Raw genomic sequence first — 24,584 nt, forward strand, 5'->3', positions numbered from 1 at the left:
GAGAAAACAGGATTTGTATTAAAATAATAAAGAGTGCAATGAATGTTTAGAAATAGAATGGTAACCAGAGCTCTCATTTTATGTTCTCTATCACTTTTCCCCAGGAACTTTCATAGTTTAGTTGGGCGTGAGGGTGAGTGAGTGAGTATGTGGAAGAAAAACAAAAAAAAACTGTAGCTTTCCTTCTGAAGCTGAAATTCTTTCCTTTCCTACACCATCAGGAGTGGCTAATCAGAATGGTCAGATTCCAGGACCTTGATTGAAATATATTCATTAGCAGGTTGAATGACTCTGTATCCACGCAGCCAGACCAGTAAACTGGCCTTTTTATCTTCTCCCACAGCTATCTTGGTCTTGGCTCACACTCTAGGTTTCTTTTCCAATCATCCATGCTCCACAATTGGTTCACATCCACTTTCACTTATAAGAAATTCTAGCTGTACAGCTTTCTTCTGCTGGTGAGCTCAGGCCTTTCATTTTTTCCACTTCCTGTACTATCTGACCAGCTCAAAGCTGATGAAATCCTGATATTTAAGCTTGGCTTTAAGGGATGGAAAAGCACCTTGGGTTTTAGCCTACATGTTGTATCCTGTACTGGAGAGCTCTGGACATTAAGCACAGGCACAGTTTAAGAACAAAACGAAAAAAGAAAAAAAAAGAAAAAAACAGTGGCATCTTAGATTTTATTTACATTGATCTCTGTACAAACATCTCCCTTGGAATTCCTGGTCAATTTGCTGAAAATGAATTCCTCAAAAGCCAACTTGCTGAATAACCAATTTTACTAGTTTACCAAAAATGGTTTTTGACCACTTTAACAAGAATGCTTTATGAGTGCTAACCACAAAATATGCTTTAAAAACATATTGATTAAACACAATTTCACTGTTAAATGTGGTAATTTTAAAAATACTTCTTTACATAATTTTCTTTTATGCCAACCCTTTCAGTATTCATGTTTTAGTATCTCTAGGACTTGTAACCAAGTCACTTTTTGATTCCTCTTTCACAATTTTTACGGTTATGGTGTATAACATTTAAAGAACTAATCATGGCTAGGTTTTCTTACTTTTTTTCTTATTTTAAAATGGCTTCAAGCTTTTCTGCTTACTCTTTCTGGAGACATAAAAGTCAATATTCCAATTGGTTCCTGTGAGAAATTCAGTTCAGAATTTCAAATATCAGGCTGGGTGTAGTGGCTTACACTTGTAATTCTAACACTTTGTGAGGCTGAGATGGGCGGATCACTTGAGCCCAGGAGTTCAAGACCAGCCTGGGCAACACGGTGAAACCCCGTCTCTACCGAAAAAAAAAAAAAAAAAAAAAAAGGATAATTAAACAGGTGTGGTGGCATTGCCTGTAGTCCTAACTACCTGGGAGGCTAAGGTGGGATGATTGCTTGAGCCAGGGATATTGAGGCTGCAGTGAGCCCTGACTGTACCACTGCACTCCAGCTTGAGTGACACAGCGAGATGCTGTATCCATTAAAAAAAATAATAATTCAAATATGAATAAGACTGTTTAGTTAATTCTCATTTATTTTTGGTTTTGAATTTAAACACTTAATTGCTAGAAATACAAAACAAAGGCTGATACACCACGTGAGGATTTAAAAATAAATCATAGAAACTCTTTACAAGACCAAAAAAATTTTAAATAACATTCAAAAGCACCTGAAAAAAATCAAATAGCCAAAATAATAACAACACATGTAAATTAACAAAACATGGAAAAATAGCATTTCACTGGAGATTTTTTCATATGGGAAGATTTTAGCAATTATATGTGGTTTGCCAATTTCATTGATTAGAAAACATTAACATCAGTTTAGATAGTATTTTTACTTAGTTAACTTTCTTGTTAAACATTCCAGTTAAAGCTGTTAAAATCACAATGATTAGATCTGGTGAAATGGTCATTTGGCAAAGTGGTATTCAGCAAACTGGTTCCGGTAAGCTGGCATATTTTTTCCCTTCCTTGGAGATGATATGGGAAGGAGGGTACTTGGGCTAGGGCAAGAGTCAAGGATTCCAGAGTCTCTTGGCTAAATACTATCAAACAGACCTAAACTTCAAGATTAATTTCATGCAACTATCAAAACTGCCACTGCTATTTGTGGCAAATATCTGACGCAAATATTTGTGTATTTGTGAATAGTTATGAAGTCAATCAATGCCAAAAAAAAAAAGGTGGAAAAGTTCACAGTAGATTCAGGATAAATACCTGAAAGTTGAACCCCTGATTAAAGTTACTTTAATGCTTATCAGTTTTACTTTTATGAATTATACTTCTCATTCTTAACTCAGCATACTGGATGCGATACTCAGAGTACCTGCCAAGGCAGAAGCTGTGGTATTTTTTAATCCTACTTCTCTTGCCAGGTAACAGAAATTGGTACCTGACCCACAGGCAACTTTCTGTCCAGTGACCTATGAAATGGCCACTAACAAAACAGGCTGCTCCATACTGGGTAGTAACAGGCTAATTCTATCAACTCCTCTCTCTTGCAGGGTTTGACTGAGAGACATACAGGAAGAATTACATGACAATGAAGTAGGCAGCAGAGCAGAACACAGAGAAGGCATTAAGTAGTGGAGACACAGATGAGCTGAGTCACCATGACAGAACACTATAGTAGGGAGCAGTGGATATTTATTTATTTATTTATTTGAGATGGAGTCTTGCTCTGTCACTCAGGCTGGAGTTGCAGTGGCACGATCTTGGCTCACTGCAACCTCCACCTCCCAGGTTCAAGCAATTCTCCTGCCTCAGCTTCCGAGTAGCTGGGACTACAGGCGCCCACCACCACACCCAGCTATTTTTTCTGTATTTTTAGTAGAGATGAGGTTTCACTATGTTGGCCAGGCTGGTCTCGAGCTCGTGACCTCAGGTGATCCGCCCACCTTGGACTCCCAAAGTGCTGGAATTACAGGCGTGAGCCACCGCGCCTGGCTGCAGTGGACATCTTTACTTAGAACATTATAATGAAATCCCTAGAGCTGAAGCTATGCTCAGAGAACTCATTATATTTTTATGTATGCAGGCTCACTAAGATACTAATGCAACCTGAAGGATGATGACAAGTTCACTGATTAAAAAACAGCAACATCAGTTTAGGTATTTTTACTGTTAACTTTTCTGCTAAACATTCCAGTTTACCATGAAGCCTAAATATAAGTAGTAGTTTTAATGTGTATGACACTGTAAGTTTTTATGACATCTCACTATGAAACCTATTCTTGTTCTGTTTTACTTTTCTGTTTATCTTTACAAAAACCTCCATTAACATGAAGGAATTTGAGGAGTGGTGAGGTTAGCCTGAACCCTAGAAGTTTGGCACAGTATCTACCGTGCACAGACAATCGCTTTACAACACAACAATGGTTAAAAAAAGGATCTGGTAACAAATTTAAGTTCAACAAACAGAATGAACTTTTTTGGCTTTTGTTTTGTTGTTGTTTTTTTAGAATTAATTTTTAAAAATTAAGAAAAAGATGAGTGTAAAGACTGACCAAAAAAAGTACGTAGTCCCATTCACAGATCTGGATATGCTGTTTTTAGATCCATGCTTTCAGCTGGATTCTAAGAGTTGTGCTGCAGAAATACGTTTATGCTAGAAAGTCCCAGGTTAAAATTGGACACATTTGTTTTCTTAAAAATTACAGGATGCCTTAGAGCCTTTAGCATATAAATAGACCCTGTAAAGTCTTTAACATGTAAAATATGTAGTATTTCCCTAGTTTCTTTGGTCACAAAGCTTTTTTTTGTTTGTTTTTTGAAAGGAGGGAAATGAGAAGATGTACCTATTCCTGTCTCCCAGAACTAATGTTCCATGGAAATGGAAAAGTGGCTTGGGAAACAATTGCTAGATCATATGTACAAAGTTGTGAGTTTTGCTTGGCCATCCCAATTTTATTGTCCAAATTTATCTTCTCTAGACTGCTGCATAGAAGGAACTTACAAAAGGAGTTATGATTAAAATTATCTTCTTCCAGCACTATAATATAAAATAACCTTTACTTGAACAAACATAAAATATTTGTAGTAAACAAAAACTATTATAAAAATTTTTATATGGCTATAAGATGATTCTGTATAGATGCTTTTAATGTTTTAATGACTTGCTACATTTGGTATTCTGGAAATAAACATTTAAAACCTTGACATACCACAACACTGGTATTAAAAGGCTTTTTATACGTTGACTTTCGACTATGACTATTTTTTAAATTTACTCCAGAAAAAGTAAATAATCCATAAGCAGCATTATCTTCTATTATCAATTATCAAACTTCTATTTAGAGTATTAGAAAAAATTTTAATACCATTTTTAGATGGGATAAATCACAACCATTACCTTGAGAGTAACAAAAAGAAAAGGGTACAAACCTGGGTGGCCTTTTCCAACTGTAACTTAAGATCTGTTAGTTCCATATTTGTATCATGTAGCTGTGCCTTCAGCTTTTCATTTTCAGCTAGAATTTGTTCATAAAGCTATAAAAATTAGGGTAAAAGAACAAATTACTTTTCTGCTCTCCTATTACTTTAAAATTTCTCATTGATTACTTTGCAATATTAAAACAGCTTAATGTAGCATATGAGCTATAAAGGATACATTTAAAAAATCCTTCATGGTTGCAAAGCAGAGACTGTTCGTTATGCAAGTGTGTTTGTCCCATATAAAGTCTTAAAATTAGTTCCAGTATTCAAAAATCAAGACTTCACAGAAAAATTGGACTTTTCAGGTTATCTTAAAAAAGATTCAGTTATCTGATAAAGAGGGACCACATACCTGCACAGCAACTGCAGCTAGGGCTAAGGAGTCACTGTGATCTTTATTTGGAGTCCGTGAGATTTTCTGCCCATCACTCTCTCTTGAATTCCCAAAAATGAGACGGAGTACCAGCTGTATTTATCATTATACTTCTACATTGCTTATAGTAAAGTTAAAAGGCAAATGACGTATTTCCTGAAATATTTCAAATCCAGGATAAAATCCAAGACCTTCCCCTTTTCTAATGTTTGTCATCTTTCTTAACACTCCTTCTTCCTTACCCCTGCTTTACTACTTCCACCATAATTCTGGCTATGATCATCTCTTATCTAAACTATTCTAATTCCCTGATCACCCTCTAATCTGTTTTATATATAGGAGCTAAAATTAACTTTTCAAAATGAAAATCTCATAATTTTCATAGGCCAACCATTCCATTTCCACCCACAAATTAAAAACTCTTGAATGGCTTCCCAGTGTTCTTAGCATACGAAAAATCTTACAATGGCCTATAAGGCACTGCATGATCTGGTCTCAGCCTATACAACTGCTGCCTCAAATGAATATTTCTTCCACTCTACTAGCTATAATTAAAATTTAATTATTCCAATGCATCATGTATTCTCCCCCCACCAGGTCTATGTGCTTGTAATTCCACTCTATTTGGAATAATTTCCTCACCCATTTTTGCCCGTTAACTATTAGTAATCCTTCCGTTTTTGGCTGAAACCACACTTCCTTTGGAAATTGATCCACTTTCTTTTTTTTTTGAGATAACAGTTTTCCTCTTGTTGCCCAGGCTGGAGTGCAATGGCGTGATCTCAGCTCACTGCAACCTCTGCCTCCTGGGTTCATGTGATTCTCCTGCCTCAGCCTCCCGAGTAGCTAGGATTATAGGCATGCGCCACCACACCTGGGGTAATTTTGTATTTTTGGTAGAGACGGGGTTTCTTCATGTTGGTCAGGCTGGTCTCGAACTCCCGACCTCAGGTGATGGCCTGCCGCAGCCTCCCAAAGTGCTGGGATTACAGGCGTGAGCCACTGCGCCCAGCCAAGGAAATCAATCTACTTTCTTTTGTTATATACTTTTATAAAATTGCTTTTCTACTTCAAGTTAACTGTCTCCATTATTTATTATACAGTCATTAGTATGACTGTGTAATAAGGTCTCTCTCCCCCACTACATGGAAAATGCCCACAAGAGCAAGATAGTATCTTCATCTCCATTTGCCCATGAGTAGAATCTCTCTACTTAGCATAGTTCAGTTCTTTATTGAATAAATGATGAATCTTATTCATAATGTAAAATGATTCTCTCCCTCACCCGTTCCCCTAACTTGGCTTTTAAAAAAGTATGTAATTCAAATAGCTGCCAGATAACTGGGGACATGTACAAATGCCATAAGCTTTCTCCTTCTCCAACAGACTTTATGTTTACTATAAGCACAAAATAAGAAGATATAGTTTCTGCGATTTATTCATTAATTACTTCAATCCTTAATAGCACTTGAGCTGCCCCAAGTTTTTCAGTTACCTATGAAAAACTATCAATATATTCTCTTAGGAAAAGCCACCTTCTCTGTTTGGCTGCTTCCTAGTAACAAGAAACAAAGTGTGTATACATTTGTGTGCACCCATTTATTGAACGCTCCTTTCCAGCTCAATCATAGCAATGACTTGAGATACTTAAATGTAAAATCATCTTGGATGACTTTCTCTTCCCTTTAATAAACAAACAGCTATTTACATTCTACTTAACCATCACTTGCCGAAAACTGAAAATGAAAATAAGTTATTTCAAAATACTCATTTCATTATGAGTTTTTAAAATAATATTTGAATATGAGTATCTCAACATAAAAGATAACTTTTTATTAAATATAACTAAATAACCCAAGTACCTTTTTAAAGTCAGTTGAGTCATCCTTTTCTAGCCTGCTGCTGTAAGGTTTTCTTTCTTCTAAGTAACTGTATGATCCAGAGCGACCCAGCAAGGAATCATATCGATCACCAGCTGATGTAGAACTGGTTTCATATCTTCAAAAGATTAATTTAAATAAAAAACCTTGTTATAGGCTTTTGCAATTATAACAACATACATCCTAGTACACATATAACTTGACAGTTCAAAAGAGTAGGTCACAGTCTCCCTCTGTTATCTGATTAATTTTTGTGATATATAATAAGTGGGAAGTTATTTTATTTTTTTAGATAGGGTCTCACTCTGCTGCCCAGGTTGGAGTGCAGTGGCATGATCTCAGCTCACTGCAGACTCGACTTCTAGGGCTCAAGTGATTCCTCTACCTCAGCCTCCTGGGTTGCTGGGACTACAGGCATATGCCACCATGCCTAATTCTGTACTTTTGGTAGGGATGGGGTTTCACCATGTTGCCCAGGCTGGTCTTGAACTCCTGGGCTCAAGCAATTCACATGCCTCAGCCTCCCAAAGTGCTGGGAGACTACAGGAATGAGCCACTGCACCCAGCCTATTTTTTTAATACTACTAATTTCCATTAATTGAGGAAGAGAGTCAAAATTTCCATGTTTAAAAGCCAAAACTGGTTTCATATAATGATTAATATTTTAAATTGTACATTTCCTCCCACATTTTAATATTTCCAAAACCAGAAAATGGCTTACAATTGATGATGCATTATAGTTTAATTGGTAGCACCTTTCCTTTTTTTCAGTAGTAGGTAACGCAATGGTGTTTTAAAATGAGTAATGTCTTAGATTTGATGAAATAAAGTATATCCAAAGTGACAAGTAATGGGTTTGTCCTAAGCAGGAAAAACATATCTTATTGGTAAAGGAGAATTCTCTTATTATCTGGTTCTGAAATTCAGGTTACCTTTTCTGATAGATGCCATTGGCTCTGCATTTCAATTCAATAGAATCATCAGTAGACAGAAATTTATTACTGGTCTTACAGGGCTGTGGTTAACAATGATAAGAGAAATGGAATGGAGATCAAAATCAAGGATATAGTGGAGGTTCTCTGAAAAGATGGATAATTTTGAATTAGGTGACACTTTTTTTTTTTTTTTTTAAAGACACAGGGTCTCACTGTATCCAGTGAGGAGTGCAGGCTGGAGTGCAGTGGCACAACCATAGCTCACTATAACCTTGAACTCCTGGGAGCTCAAGTGATCCTTCTGACTCAGCCTCCCCAGCAGCTAGAAATAGAGGAGCATACAGTTATGCCTGGATAATTAAGAAAATTTTTTTTTTTTTTTTTTGGTAGAGATGGAGTCTTGATGTTGTCCATGCTGGTCTTCAACTCCTGGACTCAAGTGATGCTCCTGCCTCAGCCTCCCCAAGTGCTAGGATTACAGGGTTGAGCTAGATGACATTTTTTTTTAAAGTGTCTTCACTGGTTCTCTTTTGTCTAAAGCAGGGCTACAAGAGAAGATTCTGAATACTTAATCAAATACATTTCTGGCCAAGTGTGGGTTTTATCAGTCCCTGATGTTAATAATGAGATAGTTGAACTAACTTAAGAAACTTTGGAATACCTTTGTTGTAGAGATTTGGGGAAAAATCTTACTTGCTCTGACTAGTGATCTTGAAGTAAAACCTTTAACAAAGAAAGCTAGTAACAATGATAAGGCCATCAAAATTTCTGTTTTTTTAATTATCAAATAATTCTATAAACTTACAAAATCCATAAATTCCTAGCAACACATTTTTAACAAAGATAAAAATAAGAAAAAAATGTCAGTTAAAAAATAAATAAAACATACCTAGAAATGGAATCCGTCTGGAAAGAAAGAGAAAAAACATAGGCATACTAAATTTTTATGCTTTCATTAAACTATTAACCTATGATTATAAGTAAATTTAATGTAGTATCAATAGAAGCAAACGAATGAACACCTAAGATTCTTTATGCATAACAGTATATACATATTTTGCTTAAAATTTACTTTCTCGAAATCTAGCTATATACCTTTAAGGTCAGCAATTAGGTGACAGGAAATTTAATTTTCTCAAGCAAGTGGTATGCTACACTGAAGTTCCAGAAAGTCTTATCTAAATCGTGAAATGATTAATAAGGTAAAACAGTCTTACTGGGGGCCAAAGTAGTCTTTTTCAGTAGTCAAATTTAGCCTTTTCTTTTTCTATTGAAATACTCACTGATTCTATAATTTATTCAGAATGGTTTGTTAAACTTCTTAATTTAAATATTAGTGATTTCCCATTATATTTATCTTTGGAGATACTGTAAAATTACTAGGTTACTTTTGGGATTGTTTAAAGTCTATTTTGGACTAAAAATGTTTTACTAAAGTCTGTAAATTTCCTCTGCAAAATCAATTTTAACTTTGCTCCTTACATTGTTTTTTAAGGTAATGTTTTCTTTTATTGATTCTTTGGTTTAACAACAACTAACAATTTTAAAGAATAAATTTCAATTTTCAAGATAATCAAATTCAGTAAAATGGCCATTCATGAACTAAAATGTCTACATATCAAACAAAAATAATACATCTTACCTTATAGTCTGCACTTACATTCACTGATTTAAATTTTAACAATAAAAAGTCTAGTGAGAAATCACTCAAATTCCATTTATCTTTAAAAATCATGGTGTTATCACTGATTATTATTACTATTTTTGAGATGAGGTGTCGCTCTGTTTCCCAGGCTGGAGTGCAGTGATACGATCACAGCTCACTACAGCCTCGACCTCCTGGCCCAGCTGATCCTTCTGCCTCAGCCTCCTAGTTAGCTGGGACTACAGGCATGCACCATCACATCCGACTAATTTCTTAAATTTACTGTGGAGATAGTGTCTCCCTATGTTGCCCAGGTTGGTCTTGAACTCCTGGCCTCAAGCAGTCCTCCCACCTCAGCCTCCCAGAGTGTTGGGATTATAGGTGTGAGCCACCATGCCCGGCCTAGCATTATTTAAAAACTTTTAAGAATTGTGGTAAAAACCACGTAATATAAAATTTACCATGTAAACCATTTTTTAGAGTATATAGTTCAGGATTTTTAATTATATTCATATTGTTGTGCAAAAGATCGCTAGAACTTTTTCATCTTGCAAAAATAAAACTCTATATCCACTGAACAACTTCCTTTGTCCTCCTCTTCCTAGCTCTGGCAACAAAGGTTCTACTTTCTGTTTCTATGATACCCAAATAAAATAAGTGGAATCACACAGTTCTTGTCTTTTTGTAACTTGCTTATTTCATTTAGCATAATGCCCTTGTTCCCCACATTTTAAGATTAATTTCCCAAAGTAAAAATATCTTTTTAAAGATAAAAAAGATCAAAATATATAGAAAGATATTCAGAAATATCTTTCTGACTATGGTATTGTAAAGTTCATATAATGGTATACAAAGTTCCTGTGTAATTCCTCATCCCTCCATTCTCTAGATAACCACTGTTATCTAACCAACCTTTTCTGGACACATAATATCTATGTGAATATAGAAAATATTGATCTATGCACATACATTGCACCTTATTTATTTATCTACATCCATTCTTCCTTTTTCTCATGGTATAGCAGTTACTAGGTTTAGGTGAGATGACACATGGCCCATGTTGGTAGCAAAATGGCTGCAACAGTTCAGTGATAGGCCCTGTCTATCCTAAGCCAACTATAATCCTATCCCTATGAGGTACATCAGCCTGAGGATGAAGCTGACACAAAGGACTGCAGAATATAACTGGAGTACAATACATTTTCTTTGTTTAATCCAGTTTGACTTAGGTTTCATATTGTTATTTATATTTGTTATATTTCTTTATATGTTATTCATTACTTATAACTAAAAGAACTCTAAACAATCTAAAGTAAACAAAAACTACTTAAATTGAAAATAAAAAAACTTTTCTTCTTAGAAACAATGTTCCTCTTCATCTTAACTTATCTCATATAATTTTAACAGTAAAACTTAAAATACAATATATATCAATATGCTTCAAAATTACAACTTTAAAAGCCAGACAATCTCCCTTCCACTCCAGCCTGGTGGGGGCTGGAGTCTGCGTGATAAGGCAATGAGAGGGGTCAGATGGGGATGGTTTACTAATTTCCTCCCCTCTTGTTTAATAAAGAAGGGACATAGGTAAATTGGGGAGTTCTGATAACTGATAACCAAAAAATTTAGGTAACAGTTAAAGCTTTAGGCCTGCAAATAATTTAACCTCAGAACCAATTCACTCCTCATTGTCTGGCCACCTAAAGATAAAATAAAATTTTGGGGTCAAAATAGGCAAACTTGGCCCTAAAATAATGTTCACCGTCACCTAGCACAGGTAACCAACTTTTGTTCACATTACTGTAGATCCTTGCTGACTAAAAAGAAATGTAATAGCTCTATTAAGGAACTTCAACTCAAAATGAAGAAAATATTAATATGACCAGAATGCTATTTCATGCTAGACAGTGCCAGGTTTAGACTCGTGTTGTTCAGCTCTATCCTCATATGAACAGAAATATTTTGAATATTTTTTTAGCTTTCTACACAGCCAAACAATCAAGAAGGGGGTCGGGGGAACTTTCAACCCTTGCTGGCTGTGCAGCATTGTCATTCAAACTTGATTTAGGTCCTTCATCAGTACTGAGAGGAAAAAAATGTCTTTTAGATTCTCAACATAAAAATCTGTTGGAGACTCTAAATTTCTAAATACATGTAAAAGAAAGTTAAAAGATGCCTATATTCTCCAGAACATAACTTTGAAATAAAATCTACAGAAATAAAATCTGAGCCTACTACTTCTGGATTTCCACTACTTCTGATTATCCTTTAGATATTTTCCGTTGGCCAAGGGTACTATTTCTTTTTTTGCTTTTTCTTTTAACTCCGAAGGTTAAATGACATACATTAAATTACATCCACTTAGAGTGTACAATTTGGCGAGTTTTAGCAGTTCTGTATATCCATAAAACCACTGCTAGGATCAAGACCCAGAACATTTTCATCACCTCCAAAACATTATTTTGTGACCCTTCCCAGTCCTTTTAATCCTGATCCCCAGGCAAACACTGATATTGCATACCCAGCATGTAGGTAGAGTATGCAATAACTGCTTTGCATGAATAAATATAATAAAACACAATTTAAAAGTAATTATTAAAAAATATGAATACTTCTCAATACAAAAAGTAATGGTATTTACCTGAGTTTCTTTCTTATTGGATCCCTCTTCTGTGTCTGATTGTTGTTCTTGTTCATTTTCATCACTCTAAAAACAGATTGCCAATTTATATTTTAGGAAATTTTAGTAATAATTTCAAAAATTATTTTTTAAAATTATTTTTGGGAGTCCTTCTCTCTCAGAATATACATTGAGACATTTGTAGATAGAATGAGATGTCTAGGATTTTCTTCTAAATAATATGGGAGTTGGGAGATGGAGTGGGAACTTAGCTGAAAAAAATGAATACTTCGGGTAGGGCTCATTATACTATTATGTTACTTCTATAAAGTATATGTTTAACTTTTCTATATTAAAAATCAAAAGAAAAATAGAAAACTATTTTTCGATTTCCCCATCTGTTCTTCCCTTCTTTGTCATTTATGTATGATTTTCCCTCTCTTTTTAAACTTTTTTAAATAGACATATGCACTCTTGATTCATCAAGTTGAATATATATTTTGTCCACAGCATGGACAATGCAAAGATACTAAAACTCTTCAACTCCATTTAATACTTTCCCATATTTTTGTGCTATTGTTTTCATATGCCTTAGCTCTTTATATATTTTAAACTGCATATGACAATGTTATTTGTTTCATGTAATTAAGTAATTAGTAATTAAGTAAAATTAAAATGGACTGAAACACTGCAATTAAAAAAAAGTTCAGAAAAAAGTTGACCTAAATATGTTGTTTATTAAAAAAAACAAATAAATTGAAAATAACAGAAAATATATTATACAAAGATAATCAAAAGGAAGCTTTTCAAAAAAGCAGTATTTAAGGTCAGATATAATATTAGAGATAAAAGAGGAACATATAGTGAGAGATGGGTCAGTTTAACAGGAAGACAGATGATTCCATGTTCTTTCAGTGAAATAGTTAGAAATTTTCTTTAAAAAATATTTTTATAACAATAGAAGTAAATGTACTGCTACATACAATAGCATAGATATATCTTATAACACTGAGTTATAAAATTTATAGTTCTAGTCATATGCTCTTCAAAAACAGGCATAGTTAACTACGGTGTTAGAAATCAGGATACTAGCTGACTTTGAAAATGAGGATGATAGGGATTGAGAGGGAGAACATGGGGGCAATCTACACTGCTGTTTTTATTCATCATTCTGAGTGGTGATTACATAGATATGCTCCTATTGTGCTAATCCATTAAGCTATACATGTATGAATTATGTTTCTAAACATGCCATACTTCAATAAAAGGTTTATTTTTTAGAAAATGGAAACAAAATCAATGAATAGCAATGTCAGGCCTACAGTCAAGGACCAGGAAAACACTAATTTTTACAAGACTGTTGTAATTTGATAAGCAAAGCACTGTCTCTATTTAGCATGCTTTGAAATGGAAGTAATCTGTAATGTAGATCTTATAATGACATTTATGAAAATGAAATTAAACAGACTCCTTAGAAATTCTTAAAAGATGTTTTTACAAGAAGCAGTTTACCTATTATAAAATAATCAGTACATGCACTCTGAGCTTCAGACATTATTATTTCTATTCCATAATTAGGTCAGAACCACTCCTTTTAAGTAGTACCAACAATCTAAGTAGTTAACTATCCTTAAAAATAATTTTTCTTATTTAACAACTCAGAAAACACAGTGATGATTTAAGGAATATGAAATCTAAGGCATATAAGAAATTATTAGTATGTATTTTTGGACACATTAAGAATACTATCAAGAATACTATCAAATAATGTATTTTAATAGGTTCTCACATCTTGTGTCCAAAATGAAACTCCTGTAGATCTTCTTTTCTCTCTTGGTCGTCGTCGTTCTCTGATTGATTTAGGTTGTGATTTATCTTCTCCTTCTTTCTCCTCTTCTCTTTTTTCTCCCTCTGTTAAGGATTGCAATGAACCACAATATAGCAATATATCTTGACAATATTTTGCAAGGTAATTGTAAAAACAATGGGTAAAATGGGCCAGGGGACTATCTAGGGGGATGGAAGGTAGGCAGCTGCTACTACTTAGCTCCAGCCAATTGTTGGTATGTGAGAATTCAGATCCAGTGTTGCCAGGTCAGCCAACTTTTCAAGAAATGGCAAAAATCTGAAGTTTGAAGTGAGTATCTCTAATTTTAAATGTTGGTTCAACATTTTTACGAACACAATGCGGGCCTCACACATAGAAGTTTAAAGAACTGAAATATCTCAATGATCAACATGAGAAAATATATAGCTGGAAATTGGGAAAAAACTTTATTTTCTGCTGTTTATTCTACATTACTACTGATATTATCATGACTAATACTGTAAGATTTAGGCTTTAAAATATGAAATGCCTATATTTAGTACTTATATCTGATTTAAAGTAGGAATTAATCAAAATTTAAATAGAAAGTTTATATAAAATAATAGGAAATGGTAATGAGTATCAATATGCCAATATATAGTTGAGAAAGAAATGTATTTTTTAAGAAATAAGCATACAAATGTGTTTTAGTGAGAGCATTACATGTATTTAGTAATTTTAGTTTACAACAATTTCACAAAAAAACATTTAAATGATATGATCTACACAGTAGGCAAGAAATAGCTTAAAGCATCTGAGAAGTACTACACTAGTAAACTGCTTCTAGAAATAGTCACCCACCAGTTCGATATTAACTTTTCTTTGTAGGTGGACATGAAGATTTTTGTGAAGTATTAGGTTATAAAAATATTAGTATCAACAGCAGGCCATATTCTATTTCTGTTTTCTACTTTTCTCATTCTCAACCTTCATATTCTTTCTGTTTAGGTTCAATGAATCACAAGTTAGGATGCTGTTCCTTTACTGTTGAATTATTATTTAGGAAACCCTAATCCAAAGGATTATATGAAGAAAGCAAAGTGTTTTCAAAATTTGGTATTCTTACCTCTTTCATTTTCTTTTGTTATTCCTCTGGAGTAAGCAGAAGTTATGCCTACAAGACTATTTGGCCTGTTTAGTTGACTTGAAGCATAGAGTGAACTGCTCATAGTAGAAAGTGAAGAGGATGGAGTAGTTGAACTTGAAGTTGATACTGGCCTATAACGCTGGTAAGTCTGTGAAACATTAAGATCAAAACCCATTTGAAACATTAAACACAATTAAAAACAAAATACTTAAAAATTCATTTCAAAGAAATAGTATACTAATCACGCCAAAGTAATTCAAATTTCCAGCTAAAATCCTTTACAGTATTTTGCATATGGTTTGTTGGTATATAAATCTCTTGTATGTTAAGGATCATAAGGACTATTCATACCATTTGACTTAAATGTGCTTTTGATATACTGTTACCTCATCATACGTTCTGGAGTACTTTTGTTTATATTCATCTTCTCTAGATGTTTCTGACTCCTTCTTTTCTTCTTGTTTCTCTTTATCTTGTTTTTCTTTTTCCTCTTTTTCTTTTTCTTCGTTTTCTTGTTCTCTGGTTCGGGTAGAACGACTTCTTCCTATTGTTTTCTCAGCTTCTTGAAGATCAGTTAATGTCACTCCCTGCACACACAAAAAGATCAATATAATTATGAGATGCATTAAAGCTTGTTTCAAGGAATATTTTAGAAATAGATATATTACATACAAATGCATTAAAAGTCAAATATGCATGTTTAAAATTGGTTTGCAAATGGAAACAGCAAGTTACATTCATTCTATGAAGAATCACCATTAGCAAGCACAACGATAGGTACTGGATACTCTATGCATATAAATGTTCCCCACAAGTTCAAACTAGAGAAGAATAGCCAATATCTGTACTGTTTGTATATTATAAATATTTATGTTTATATATATGTCTGTGTGTGTGTATATATATGTGTGTATATGTATCTATATACACATGCATGATGATTGTTAAGGCTTAAAAGAGATTTCGATAAATTTTTCAAGATTTGACCTTGAAGAACAGGTTAGATTTCAAGAAGTGAAAAGTATAAAGACAGAAAAAGTATATTAAGGCCCTAGCAAATAGTTCAGCTTGAAAGCTAAGTAATGGTAAGGATAGACAGCTGAATCTGGACTGTGGAGCTTCTTAACTGTGGGAAAGCAGAAAGACACAAAAGTATACATCATATACAGCATAATCAGAATGGCAAAACGGAGGTAAGGAGATCACCAGCCTGAATGAGATTTTTTTCATACTTGCACATTAGTTGTTTATACCTAATATACGAGCCTATTCTCTGCCCCCGATTTCCAAATATTCATAGAACTTTTAAATACTTATTAGACATCATATATGATTAATTTATTCTAACCAAATACTCTGGGCCAGACACTGTATTAGGAATAAGGATTTAAAAAATACTCATAAAGACACAAAGGCATATGCTAATTAGATGAAATATAATAGTAGCAGTGTAACCATACAAAAGGCTATGAGCAACCTTTACCTTTTAAGGATTTATTCACACTAGAATTACTAGAATAACTACAGCAACCTTTACCTTTTAAGGATTTACTCACACTATATACTGACATCAATATTTTCACAACAAAGTGAAAAAGAGAAAGGTAACTTGTTTTATGTCAGTGTGTGTATATATATTTTATATGCTACTTATGTAAGTTTTATATATTAATTACATTAACTATACCTGTGTTGATCTTCTAGATTGTCTTGCTTGTCTAGATCTTGCTTTTCTTTGGGATTCAGACTCTTCATCCCTAACAGGAGTGAGGTATGATCTACAGTAGTAAATTGAAAAATCGTTAGCTGTAAATACAATACCTGTGAATGTAAATATCTATCAATGCATATGAATAAAACATACAGGTTTAATATCTTAATAAGTTTTAAGGAAAAGTCTTCAGAAAATGGTCTTTGAAATTCAATAATGCAATCTTGTAATTTCTTTTTAGATTGGAACTAGTTATATTTTAATAATTATATTTTAACATCACATTTTAACTTCCTAACTACATTTTTAAAAATAATGTAATTTAATTTTAAGATGGAACCACATTTTTGAAAAGGATTTAGAGAACTGAAGATTAAAAATTTTAGCTCTATTGAAAAAAATAGAAGGATTTCATTTAGCCCAATTAAGCAGAATGGATAAGGAGTAAATTTTTTGTCTGTTTTTAACTGAGGAAGGTCCTCTTCTCTAGCCCTGAAAACATCCCCCAAAAGTGATAATCTAAGCATCTTACTTAATGACCTACTAAAAGGGGTTTTAAATTATTCTCTACCTACAGTATTTTCAAATATTGGAAGACAGGTATCAAATTCCTTTCTAAATCTTTTTGTTTTGTTTTGTTTTGGTTTGAGACAAAGTCTCGCTCTGTCGCCCAGGCTGGAGTGCAGTGGCGCGATCTCAGCTCACTGTAACCTCTGCCTCCCGGGTTCAAGTGATTCTCTCACCTCAGCCTCCTGAGTAGCTGGGACTACCTGCGCATACCACCACGCCCGACTAATTTTTTTATTTTTAGTGGAGATGGGGTTTCAACCATGTTGGCCAGGCTGGTCTCGAACTCCTGACCTCAAGTGATCTGCCTGTCTCGGCCTCAGAGGGTGTTGGGATTAAAGGCGTGGGCCACCGCGCCCGGTCTCCCTGCATTCTTGTCAGTGTGCTTTTACTAATAACACGTCAGACAACATATTATTGTTCATACTTTTGAGTGCTCTAAAAAATTCCAGTGTTTTTTTATATATAAACAGCTTTTAAATCAGCATGTTACTCCTAAGTAACTGATTTTCTGATATAAAGAACAGGACTTGGCATTTATCTTCACTAAATTTCTTCTTATAAATTTAAGCCTATGTTTCCTCTTGTCACGGGGTATGCACCTTTTCAATAGCAAGTAATCTGTGTCAAAAGTTAAGTAAGGCTGGGTGTGGTGGGTCATGCCTGTAATTCCAGCACATTGGAAGGCTGAAGCAGGCTGATTGCTTGAGCCCAGGAATTCGAGCCCAGCCTGGGAAACATGAGGAAACCTGTCACTACAAAAAAATAGAAAAATTAGCCAGGCATGTGGCACATGCCTGTACTCCCAGTTACTCGGGAGGCTGAGATGAGAGGATCACCTGAGCCTGGAGATCAAGGCTGCAGTGAGCTGAGATTGTACCACCCCGCAGCCTGGGTGACAGAGTTGAGACTCAAAAAAAAAAGTTAAATAATTAAAGAGTCAAACAAGCAAAGATATGACAGAGCCCTGCAACACAACATAAAGACTTTCCTCTGATAATCAATATTTCTTGGGAAGTTCAATCATTAACGCTTCATCGAATTACACCACCTAGCTCACATTTCTCAGAGAACACTTATAGAACTAGAGTACAGTTGACTGCTGAACAACACAAGTTTGAACTGTGCAGGTCCACTTATATGAAAGTTACACCAAGTGTGCCTGCCTCTTCTGCCTCCTTCCACCTCCACCACCTCTGAGATAGCAAGACCAATCCCTCCTCTTCCTCCTCAGTGTGAGGACGAAGAGAATTCTGACCTTTATGATGACCCACTTCCACTTAATGAGTAGTAAATACATTTTTCTTCCTTATGATTATCTTAATAACATTCTTTTCTCTAGCTAGCTTTATAGTAAGAATACAGTATATAATATATGTAACATACAATATACGTGCTAATCAACTGCTTATGTTATTGGTAAGGCTTGCAGTCAATGGTAGGCTATTAATTTAGATTAGGGGGACTCAAAAGTTTTACGCAAATTTTTGACTGCACAGGGAGTCAGCACCCCTAACCCTTGCATTGTTCAAGGGTCAACTGTATCTCTATCTTCTATGCTGTTTAAATTTATTAAGTTTACTCCATGTATCCCCCTCTCAAAACCCCAAGCAATGATCTAGTGAGTTTTCTTTATTCAAATGCTACTTTTTTTTTTTTTTTTTTTTGAAACGGAGTCTCGCTCTGTCGCCCAGGCTAGAGTGCAGTGGCACGATCTCGGCTCACTGCAAGCTTTGCCTCCTGGGTTCACGCCATTCTCCTGCCTCAGCCTCCCGAGTAGTTGAGACTACAGGCGTCTGCCACCACATCTGGCTAATTTTTTGTATTTTTAGTAGAGACGGGGTTTCACCCTGTTAGCCAGGATGGTCTTGATCTTCTGACCTCGTGATCCGCCCACCTCAGCCTCCCAAAGTGCTGGGATTACAGGCATGAGCCACCGTGCCCAGCTCAAATGCTACTTTTAAAAAAGGCTCTTTCTTGGCTGGGCGCGGTGGCTCATGCCTGTAATCCCAGTAGTTTGGGAGGCCGAGGCAGGTGGATCACCTGAGGTCAGGAGTTTGAGACCAGCCTGACCAACATGGAGAAACCCCGTCTCTATTAAAAATACAAAATTAGCCGGGCGTGGTGGCGCATGCCTGTAATCCCAGTAGTTTGGGAGGCCGAGGCAGGTGGATCACCTGAGGTCAGGAGTTTGAGACCAGCCTGACCAACATGGAGAAACCCCGTCTCTATTAAAAATACAAAATTAGCCGGGCGTGGTGGCGCATGCCTGTAATCCTAGCTACTCAGGAGGCTGAGGCAGGAGAACTGCTTGAACCCGGGAGGTGGAGATTGCAGTGAGCTGAGATTGCGCCATTGCACTCCAGCCTGGGCAACTAGAGCAAAACTCTGTCTCAAAAAAAAAAAGGCTCTTTCTTTTGTTAGCTTTAACATTCTTCTCAATTTGTAATTCATTTTTTTAGCCTAACACTATTCATACAATCATAACAAACCTCTGAATTTACTGTGAGTTTTATGCCTTTTCTCTGTGTCCTTTAAAGCTCTCAGTTCAGCGAGTATAGCATATCTTCAAAGATCCTTAGAATCATCTACCATTTTTTCAAAACTCTTTTTAGAGAGCCCTCATTCTTTTTATATATATAAGGAAATCATATTTCTTTCTACAACCCTGAAATTTTTGGAATCTGTTTCTCTAAAACTAGAATATATGACACTCTTCTTAGCATTCACCTCCTTAGACAATTAACCCTAAGATGACCAGGTAATTTCTCACGCAAGATCTTAGTTGCCTCAATTTCATCAATTAACTCTTACTTATTGCTTAAAATTAGTTCAGAAAACTGGTTCTTCTTGCTGTTTCCACATAATTACATTTGTAGCTAAGTCAAGAAATTTACAAGAGGGAGTTTTACTTGAATGGGACATCCAACATACTTATATTAAGATGAAAATTCCATCACTATTATACTTTGACTTTAATTTTATTTAGATATAACAGATACTATGTTTTTATAACTATTATAGTGAGTTTCCTGGGACAAGTAATTCAAAAGGAATAAGAGAGTAACTAATAATCTTGTTATTAAAATTTAAGAAACATTAATTCTGGGATATAAGAGGGGCTTGTTATAGAAAATGGTTGCATAAATTAGGGAAATGCTATACATTCTAACCTTCTCTAGGAAAATCACAATAAAATATTGAAAGCTCTGTGATACAATCAGAGATGTAACCTATATTAACTTGGCTTAACTCAGTACTTCCCAAGACCATTTAAATAGAGAATCCTCCACCCCTGACCCATTTTGTGGCATATTCAGTAAATATAGAAAAGTGCTCCTAAGAACACCAGCCTGGAAAATGTCCAATAGCTATTTTTTCCATTCATTCATTTAATTTATGTACCTACTGGCCCTATGCAAGTTATTACTTTTTGGACTTCTACCAAAGGAAGAGAAGAAAAAATAAAAGGAGATGAAACCTAAATGTGATAGTTAATCTGGTTAAACAAAGCTTATAGCAGGCTGGGTACAGTTGCTCATGCCTGTATTCCAGCACGTTGGGAGGTCAAGGTGGGAAGACTGCTTGTGGCCAGGAGTTTGAGACCAGCCTAGGCAACATAGCGAGACTCCATCTCTACAAAAATTTAAAAAATTAGCTGGGTGTGATGGCGCACCTGTAGTCCCAGCTACTCAGGAGGCTGAGGTGAGAGGATTGCTTGAGCCCAGGAGGTCATGGCTGCAGAAGCTATCATCACACCACCACACTACAGCCTGGGTGACAGAGATCCTGTCTTGGAAAAAAAAAGTTCATAGCAAGACAGATAGGGTGCATGCTATCACTTTAGCATTTCATGAGCTGCTCTGAAACTAAATATGAACGTGAACTACTGTCAAATTTGACTACAGTGAAATGTTTCATATTTAGTGTATAATAGAGAAACTTGCATTGACACTTGGCTCTTTTTTAGTACCATGGCAAATAGTACTATCAACCACTACACTCTCTCCCAATGAGCCTGGATTCCTTTTCAATAGTTTCAAATTGCCATGAAAGTCAATAAATCTATCATACCTGGTTTCACATATGAAGGTTGGGGGGATAAAAGTTACTAACTGAAAGACATAAAATCTGCACCTGCAGATAATTTTAATTTTCCATATGACATTCATCCCAAATTAGCATAAAAATATAGCTTATCAATTTGTAATACAGACACATTTCCTTTATTTGATAATTACCATCTAATATTCAGTTCCTTTCTCCTCCTTTGGGGTACCTATCTAGAGCAGACCTCTAAGAATACGACATAGAGAAGAAAAATAATTTATATATTTTATGTACTTTTAATTGCAAAGAGCTGATCATTAAAAGATGGTAGAATATACCCACCAAACCCCATTGTTGCCTTTATCATTGCTGTATCACACTGACCTACTGCATCTCTTTCTTAGAACTATATAGGGTATATAATTTTATTCCTTAGATGCTTACCATTTTCTGAGCAACCCAAAGGGTATACCTGTGTTGACTTTTTTTGTTTTAGCCACAGTATATTCTCAAATCACCATATATACATTTTTTAGGCAAATTTTAAATCATATACATTTCAGAACCACTGACGAAATTTAAATAAAAGACAAAGAGAAGAGGCCAACAATGTATTCAAGATTGCAAACAATTATTTCACATGGAACAAAACACAAACAATATCACTGCAAACATCATTGAAACAAGGTTAAGACAAACAAAAAATCTCTATAATATAGACGAGAAAAAATGTTGCCACATTTTTTTCTTATGCAATTAGAATCTGTTGTGTTTAAAAATATATCCAAGCGTTTAATTTTCAATCTTCAATGTCTTCCATTAAAACTAATTAGGACTAATTCTAAAAGTCAAAACTCAATTCTCTTTAGCAGAATAAACAATCTGTGGGTTAAGAATCATAATTTGTTCTGAAACAACTGATGATTCTGGGGAGACATTTATTAGGTTTTGTCACTGGAGAAATTTTCAAAAGCACTGAATCTCTATGCTAGAGATAAAAAAGATTCTAGAAGTTAAAAATAATATAAATCAAACACCTCATTTAACAGAAGAGTTTCTGACTCAAAGATAATTCTAACCTTAAGAATCAAGGCAGAGTAAGGAGTAAGAAACCAAGAACTTCTGATCCTTCTTCCTTTCAATAACCCCTCCCAACCCCACCACCAAAAAAAGCAAAGCCCTCAAACTTATTTAAGTTTGATTAAATGATGGATACTAATTTCTGTTGGCTCTGTGGTCTTACTGAGAAGCACTACAACAACCTAAAACTGACTTAAGTTTATAGGAAAAAGGGGAAGATAATTAAAATATAATATGACCTATACTGGTACTCAAATCACAAAATACTAACCACTTGCAGTGGCATTATAAAAGTACCACTAAATTTCACCATAGAAATAGAAACAAAACCTAAATATAGGCAAAAACTAAAGATGCAATGATAGAAAAAAAAGTTAACACTAACTTATTACTTTTCATATATTCAAACACAAATATTACTGTGAGGCCATTACTACTACAGGCCAGGCACTTCACTAGGCAACAGAGAAAAAGAACTCTGTATGTAAGTACTACGTGACAGAAATAAAACAAAGTTAATCTGGTCAGTATTTTAGTAAAAAAAAAATTAGTTACATAGTTAATTTAATTTTGCAAGAATAAAATATAAAAATAAAGCTGACATTTGGTTTCCTAAGGTTTTATTTTTTTTCAAGAGGAAAAAAAAAGCTAAGGACTGTGCATAATATAGCAGAAAGAACTGAACTACTTTTCCTGCAATCTTGGGGCTAGCCTCAGCCCTCACACCAATAAACCATACAAAAGTAAAATAGTCACATATTATTTCTGGGTCTCAGTTTCCTTCGGTAAAGCAAGGAAATCCCAAAAGATAGTTAGTAAGCTCCTTTGTACATCTATGATTCCATGCCAGTAGGCAGCAATAGAAAGAAGTGAGCAATCTTTTAAAAATATTTAAGCACACAAAATAAATTCAGACTCTTTGAAAAAATCTGAATAAGTGCTTTCTATGTATCAGAGATAAAATTAAATGAATGTATTCAACATACTCAAAATTATTTGGCTTACACTTATGCACAGAAGTCTTTCCTTACCAAGAGAAGAAATTCTCCAAATCAACAGGAACAAAACAGTTCAACATCCTTCAAATTTCTTAATAATGGGAGGAAACAATGAGAAGAATGACAAAACCTGTTTTTGTCATGTTGCATCTAATTTTCCTTAAGTGTGTGGTGTTTTCAGTTCTTCATCAAAAAATTTTTTTTGAAATAAACCACCTTAGAAACTAAAATGTTTAAGAAAACAACTGTCTTGCTCACTGACTTTAAACAAAAAAACATTAATTCTGTCAGAGGTGAGTCGCAAAGCCTAAATATAAATAATTGCTAGTTGTATCAATTTACATAGTTCTGAGCTGACAGGGTATTTCATTTATTAGTCTACTGGAGAGATGGCCATCAACCTCACAAGATCTTTTTTAAAACAAAAAACAACTTTGATCACTGGGCAAGATATATCAGCAGTACTGTTATGACCTTTACACACCTGCGTCTCTCCCTGACCTCTGTTGTGGAGGAGACAGTGCCAGCAGTAGTTGTAGTCAGGGTTGTGGTAGAAGCTGCAGCATTTACAACAGTTGGAGCAACAGGAATGGTCACTGCCGTAGGAACACTGTCCTTTTCTTTCTCAGTACTATCCTCAGCCCACAAACGATTTGAGGTACTATAGCATCATAAGCAGCAACACAAAAAAGAGAAAAGGAAAACAGCTAAACAATGAAAGCACTTTCTAGCAGCTGAAAACACATGACTACAGGGATGGATTTTTTTAAAACGCAAGGTGAGACATCCTTAAATTATGAACCAAAAAGCTCACCCAGAGCTGTCAAAGAGAGAAATTTACATTTTAAGCAGTCTAATTCAAGGAAAGTTCATAGTTCAGGGACTTAAAATTTCCCCCAGACATGCATAATTGCCTCATTTTGGAACCAATTTTTGTCTGCAAATAAATTTAACAAGATAAATGAAAAAATCCAGAGCCCCACAATCTTCTAAACAAAAACGCATGCACATACATAAGCACACAGTAGACCTGAGCACAAAATGTATCTGTGACTTACCTGCTTTGTGTGCCTGCTGAGGAAGAACCCGTTGTAATCTTTGTAGTAGTGCTTGTGCTGGAAAGCAGGCTTTTCTGAAGCCCAGCTGCAGAGGTAACTGTTGGTGTTGATGTGGTGCTTGGAACACTAGAACTAATCAAATCATCTTGTCTTCTACCAAAGGAGCAACTAAACAAAAGAGTCATATCTATATAGGATGTGTTTGTATGTGTATTCTATAGTTAATGTCTATACATTATACAAATTACAAGGCTAGAAAAAAAATTTAAAAAC

General features: G+C 34.9%; 1 protein-coding gene and 1 long non-coding RNA gene across 18 annotated transcripts in view; one reads left to right on the forward strand and one right to left on the reverse strand.

Annotated features, from left to right (window-relative positions):
• The window catches only part of LOC107967589 (uncharacterized), a 97,944-nt gene that overhangs the window by 54,624 nt on the left and 18,736 nt on the right, over positions 1-24,584 (forward strand). For all 4 annotated transcript variants that reach the window (XR_008538521.2, XR_008538523.2, XR_008538522.2 and 1 more), the window contains 2 exons: positions 14,859-14,989; positions 16,552-16,618. This is a non-coding gene — a long non-coding RNA (uncharacterized LOC107967589). The remainder of the gene's footprint in view (positions 1-14,858; positions 14,990-16,551; positions 16,619-24,584) is intronic.
• Positions 1-24,584, reverse strand: part of PPP1R12A (protein phosphatase 1 regulatory subunit 12A) — a 161,426-nt gene that overhangs the window by 8,170 nt on the left and 128,672 nt on the right. For 3 of the 14 annotated variants that reach the window (XM_001163581.6, XM_024347958.3, XM_024347959.3), the window contains 10 exons: positions 24,312-24,479; positions 23,738-23,914; positions 16,535-16,625; positions 15,234-15,434; positions 14,827-14,995; positions 13,683-13,804; positions 11,915-11,980; positions 8,518-8,534; positions 6,676-6,811; positions 4,390-4,494 (listed from right to left, as the gene is read on the reverse strand). In XM_001163581.6, coding sequence (XP_001163581.2) covers positions 4,390-4,494; positions 6,676-6,811; positions 8,518-8,534; positions 11,915-11,980; positions 13,683-13,804; positions 14,827-14,995; positions 15,234-15,434; positions 16,535-16,625; positions 23,738-23,914; positions 24,312-24,479 — 1,252 coding nt within the window. Of the gene's footprint in view, positions 1-4,389; positions 4,495-6,675; positions 6,812-7,304; positions 7,345-7,568; positions 7,709-8,517; positions 8,535-11,914; positions 11,981-13,682; positions 13,805-14,826; positions 14,996-15,233; positions 15,435-16,534; positions 16,626-23,737; positions 23,915-24,311; positions 24,480-24,584 lie in introns of those variants that run through there. The other 11 variants (XM_063786927.1, XM_063786928.1, XM_009425902.5 and 8 more) reach the window with 8 other exon arrangements.

The sequence above is a fragment of the Pan troglodytes genome, chromosome 10 (genome assembly GCF_028858775.2).
Source record: "Pan troglodytes isolate AG18354 chromosome 10, NHGRI_mPanTro3-v2.0_pri, whole genome shotgun sequence".
NCBI lineage: Eukaryota > Metazoa > Chordata > Mammalia > Primates > Hominidae > Pan > Pan troglodytes.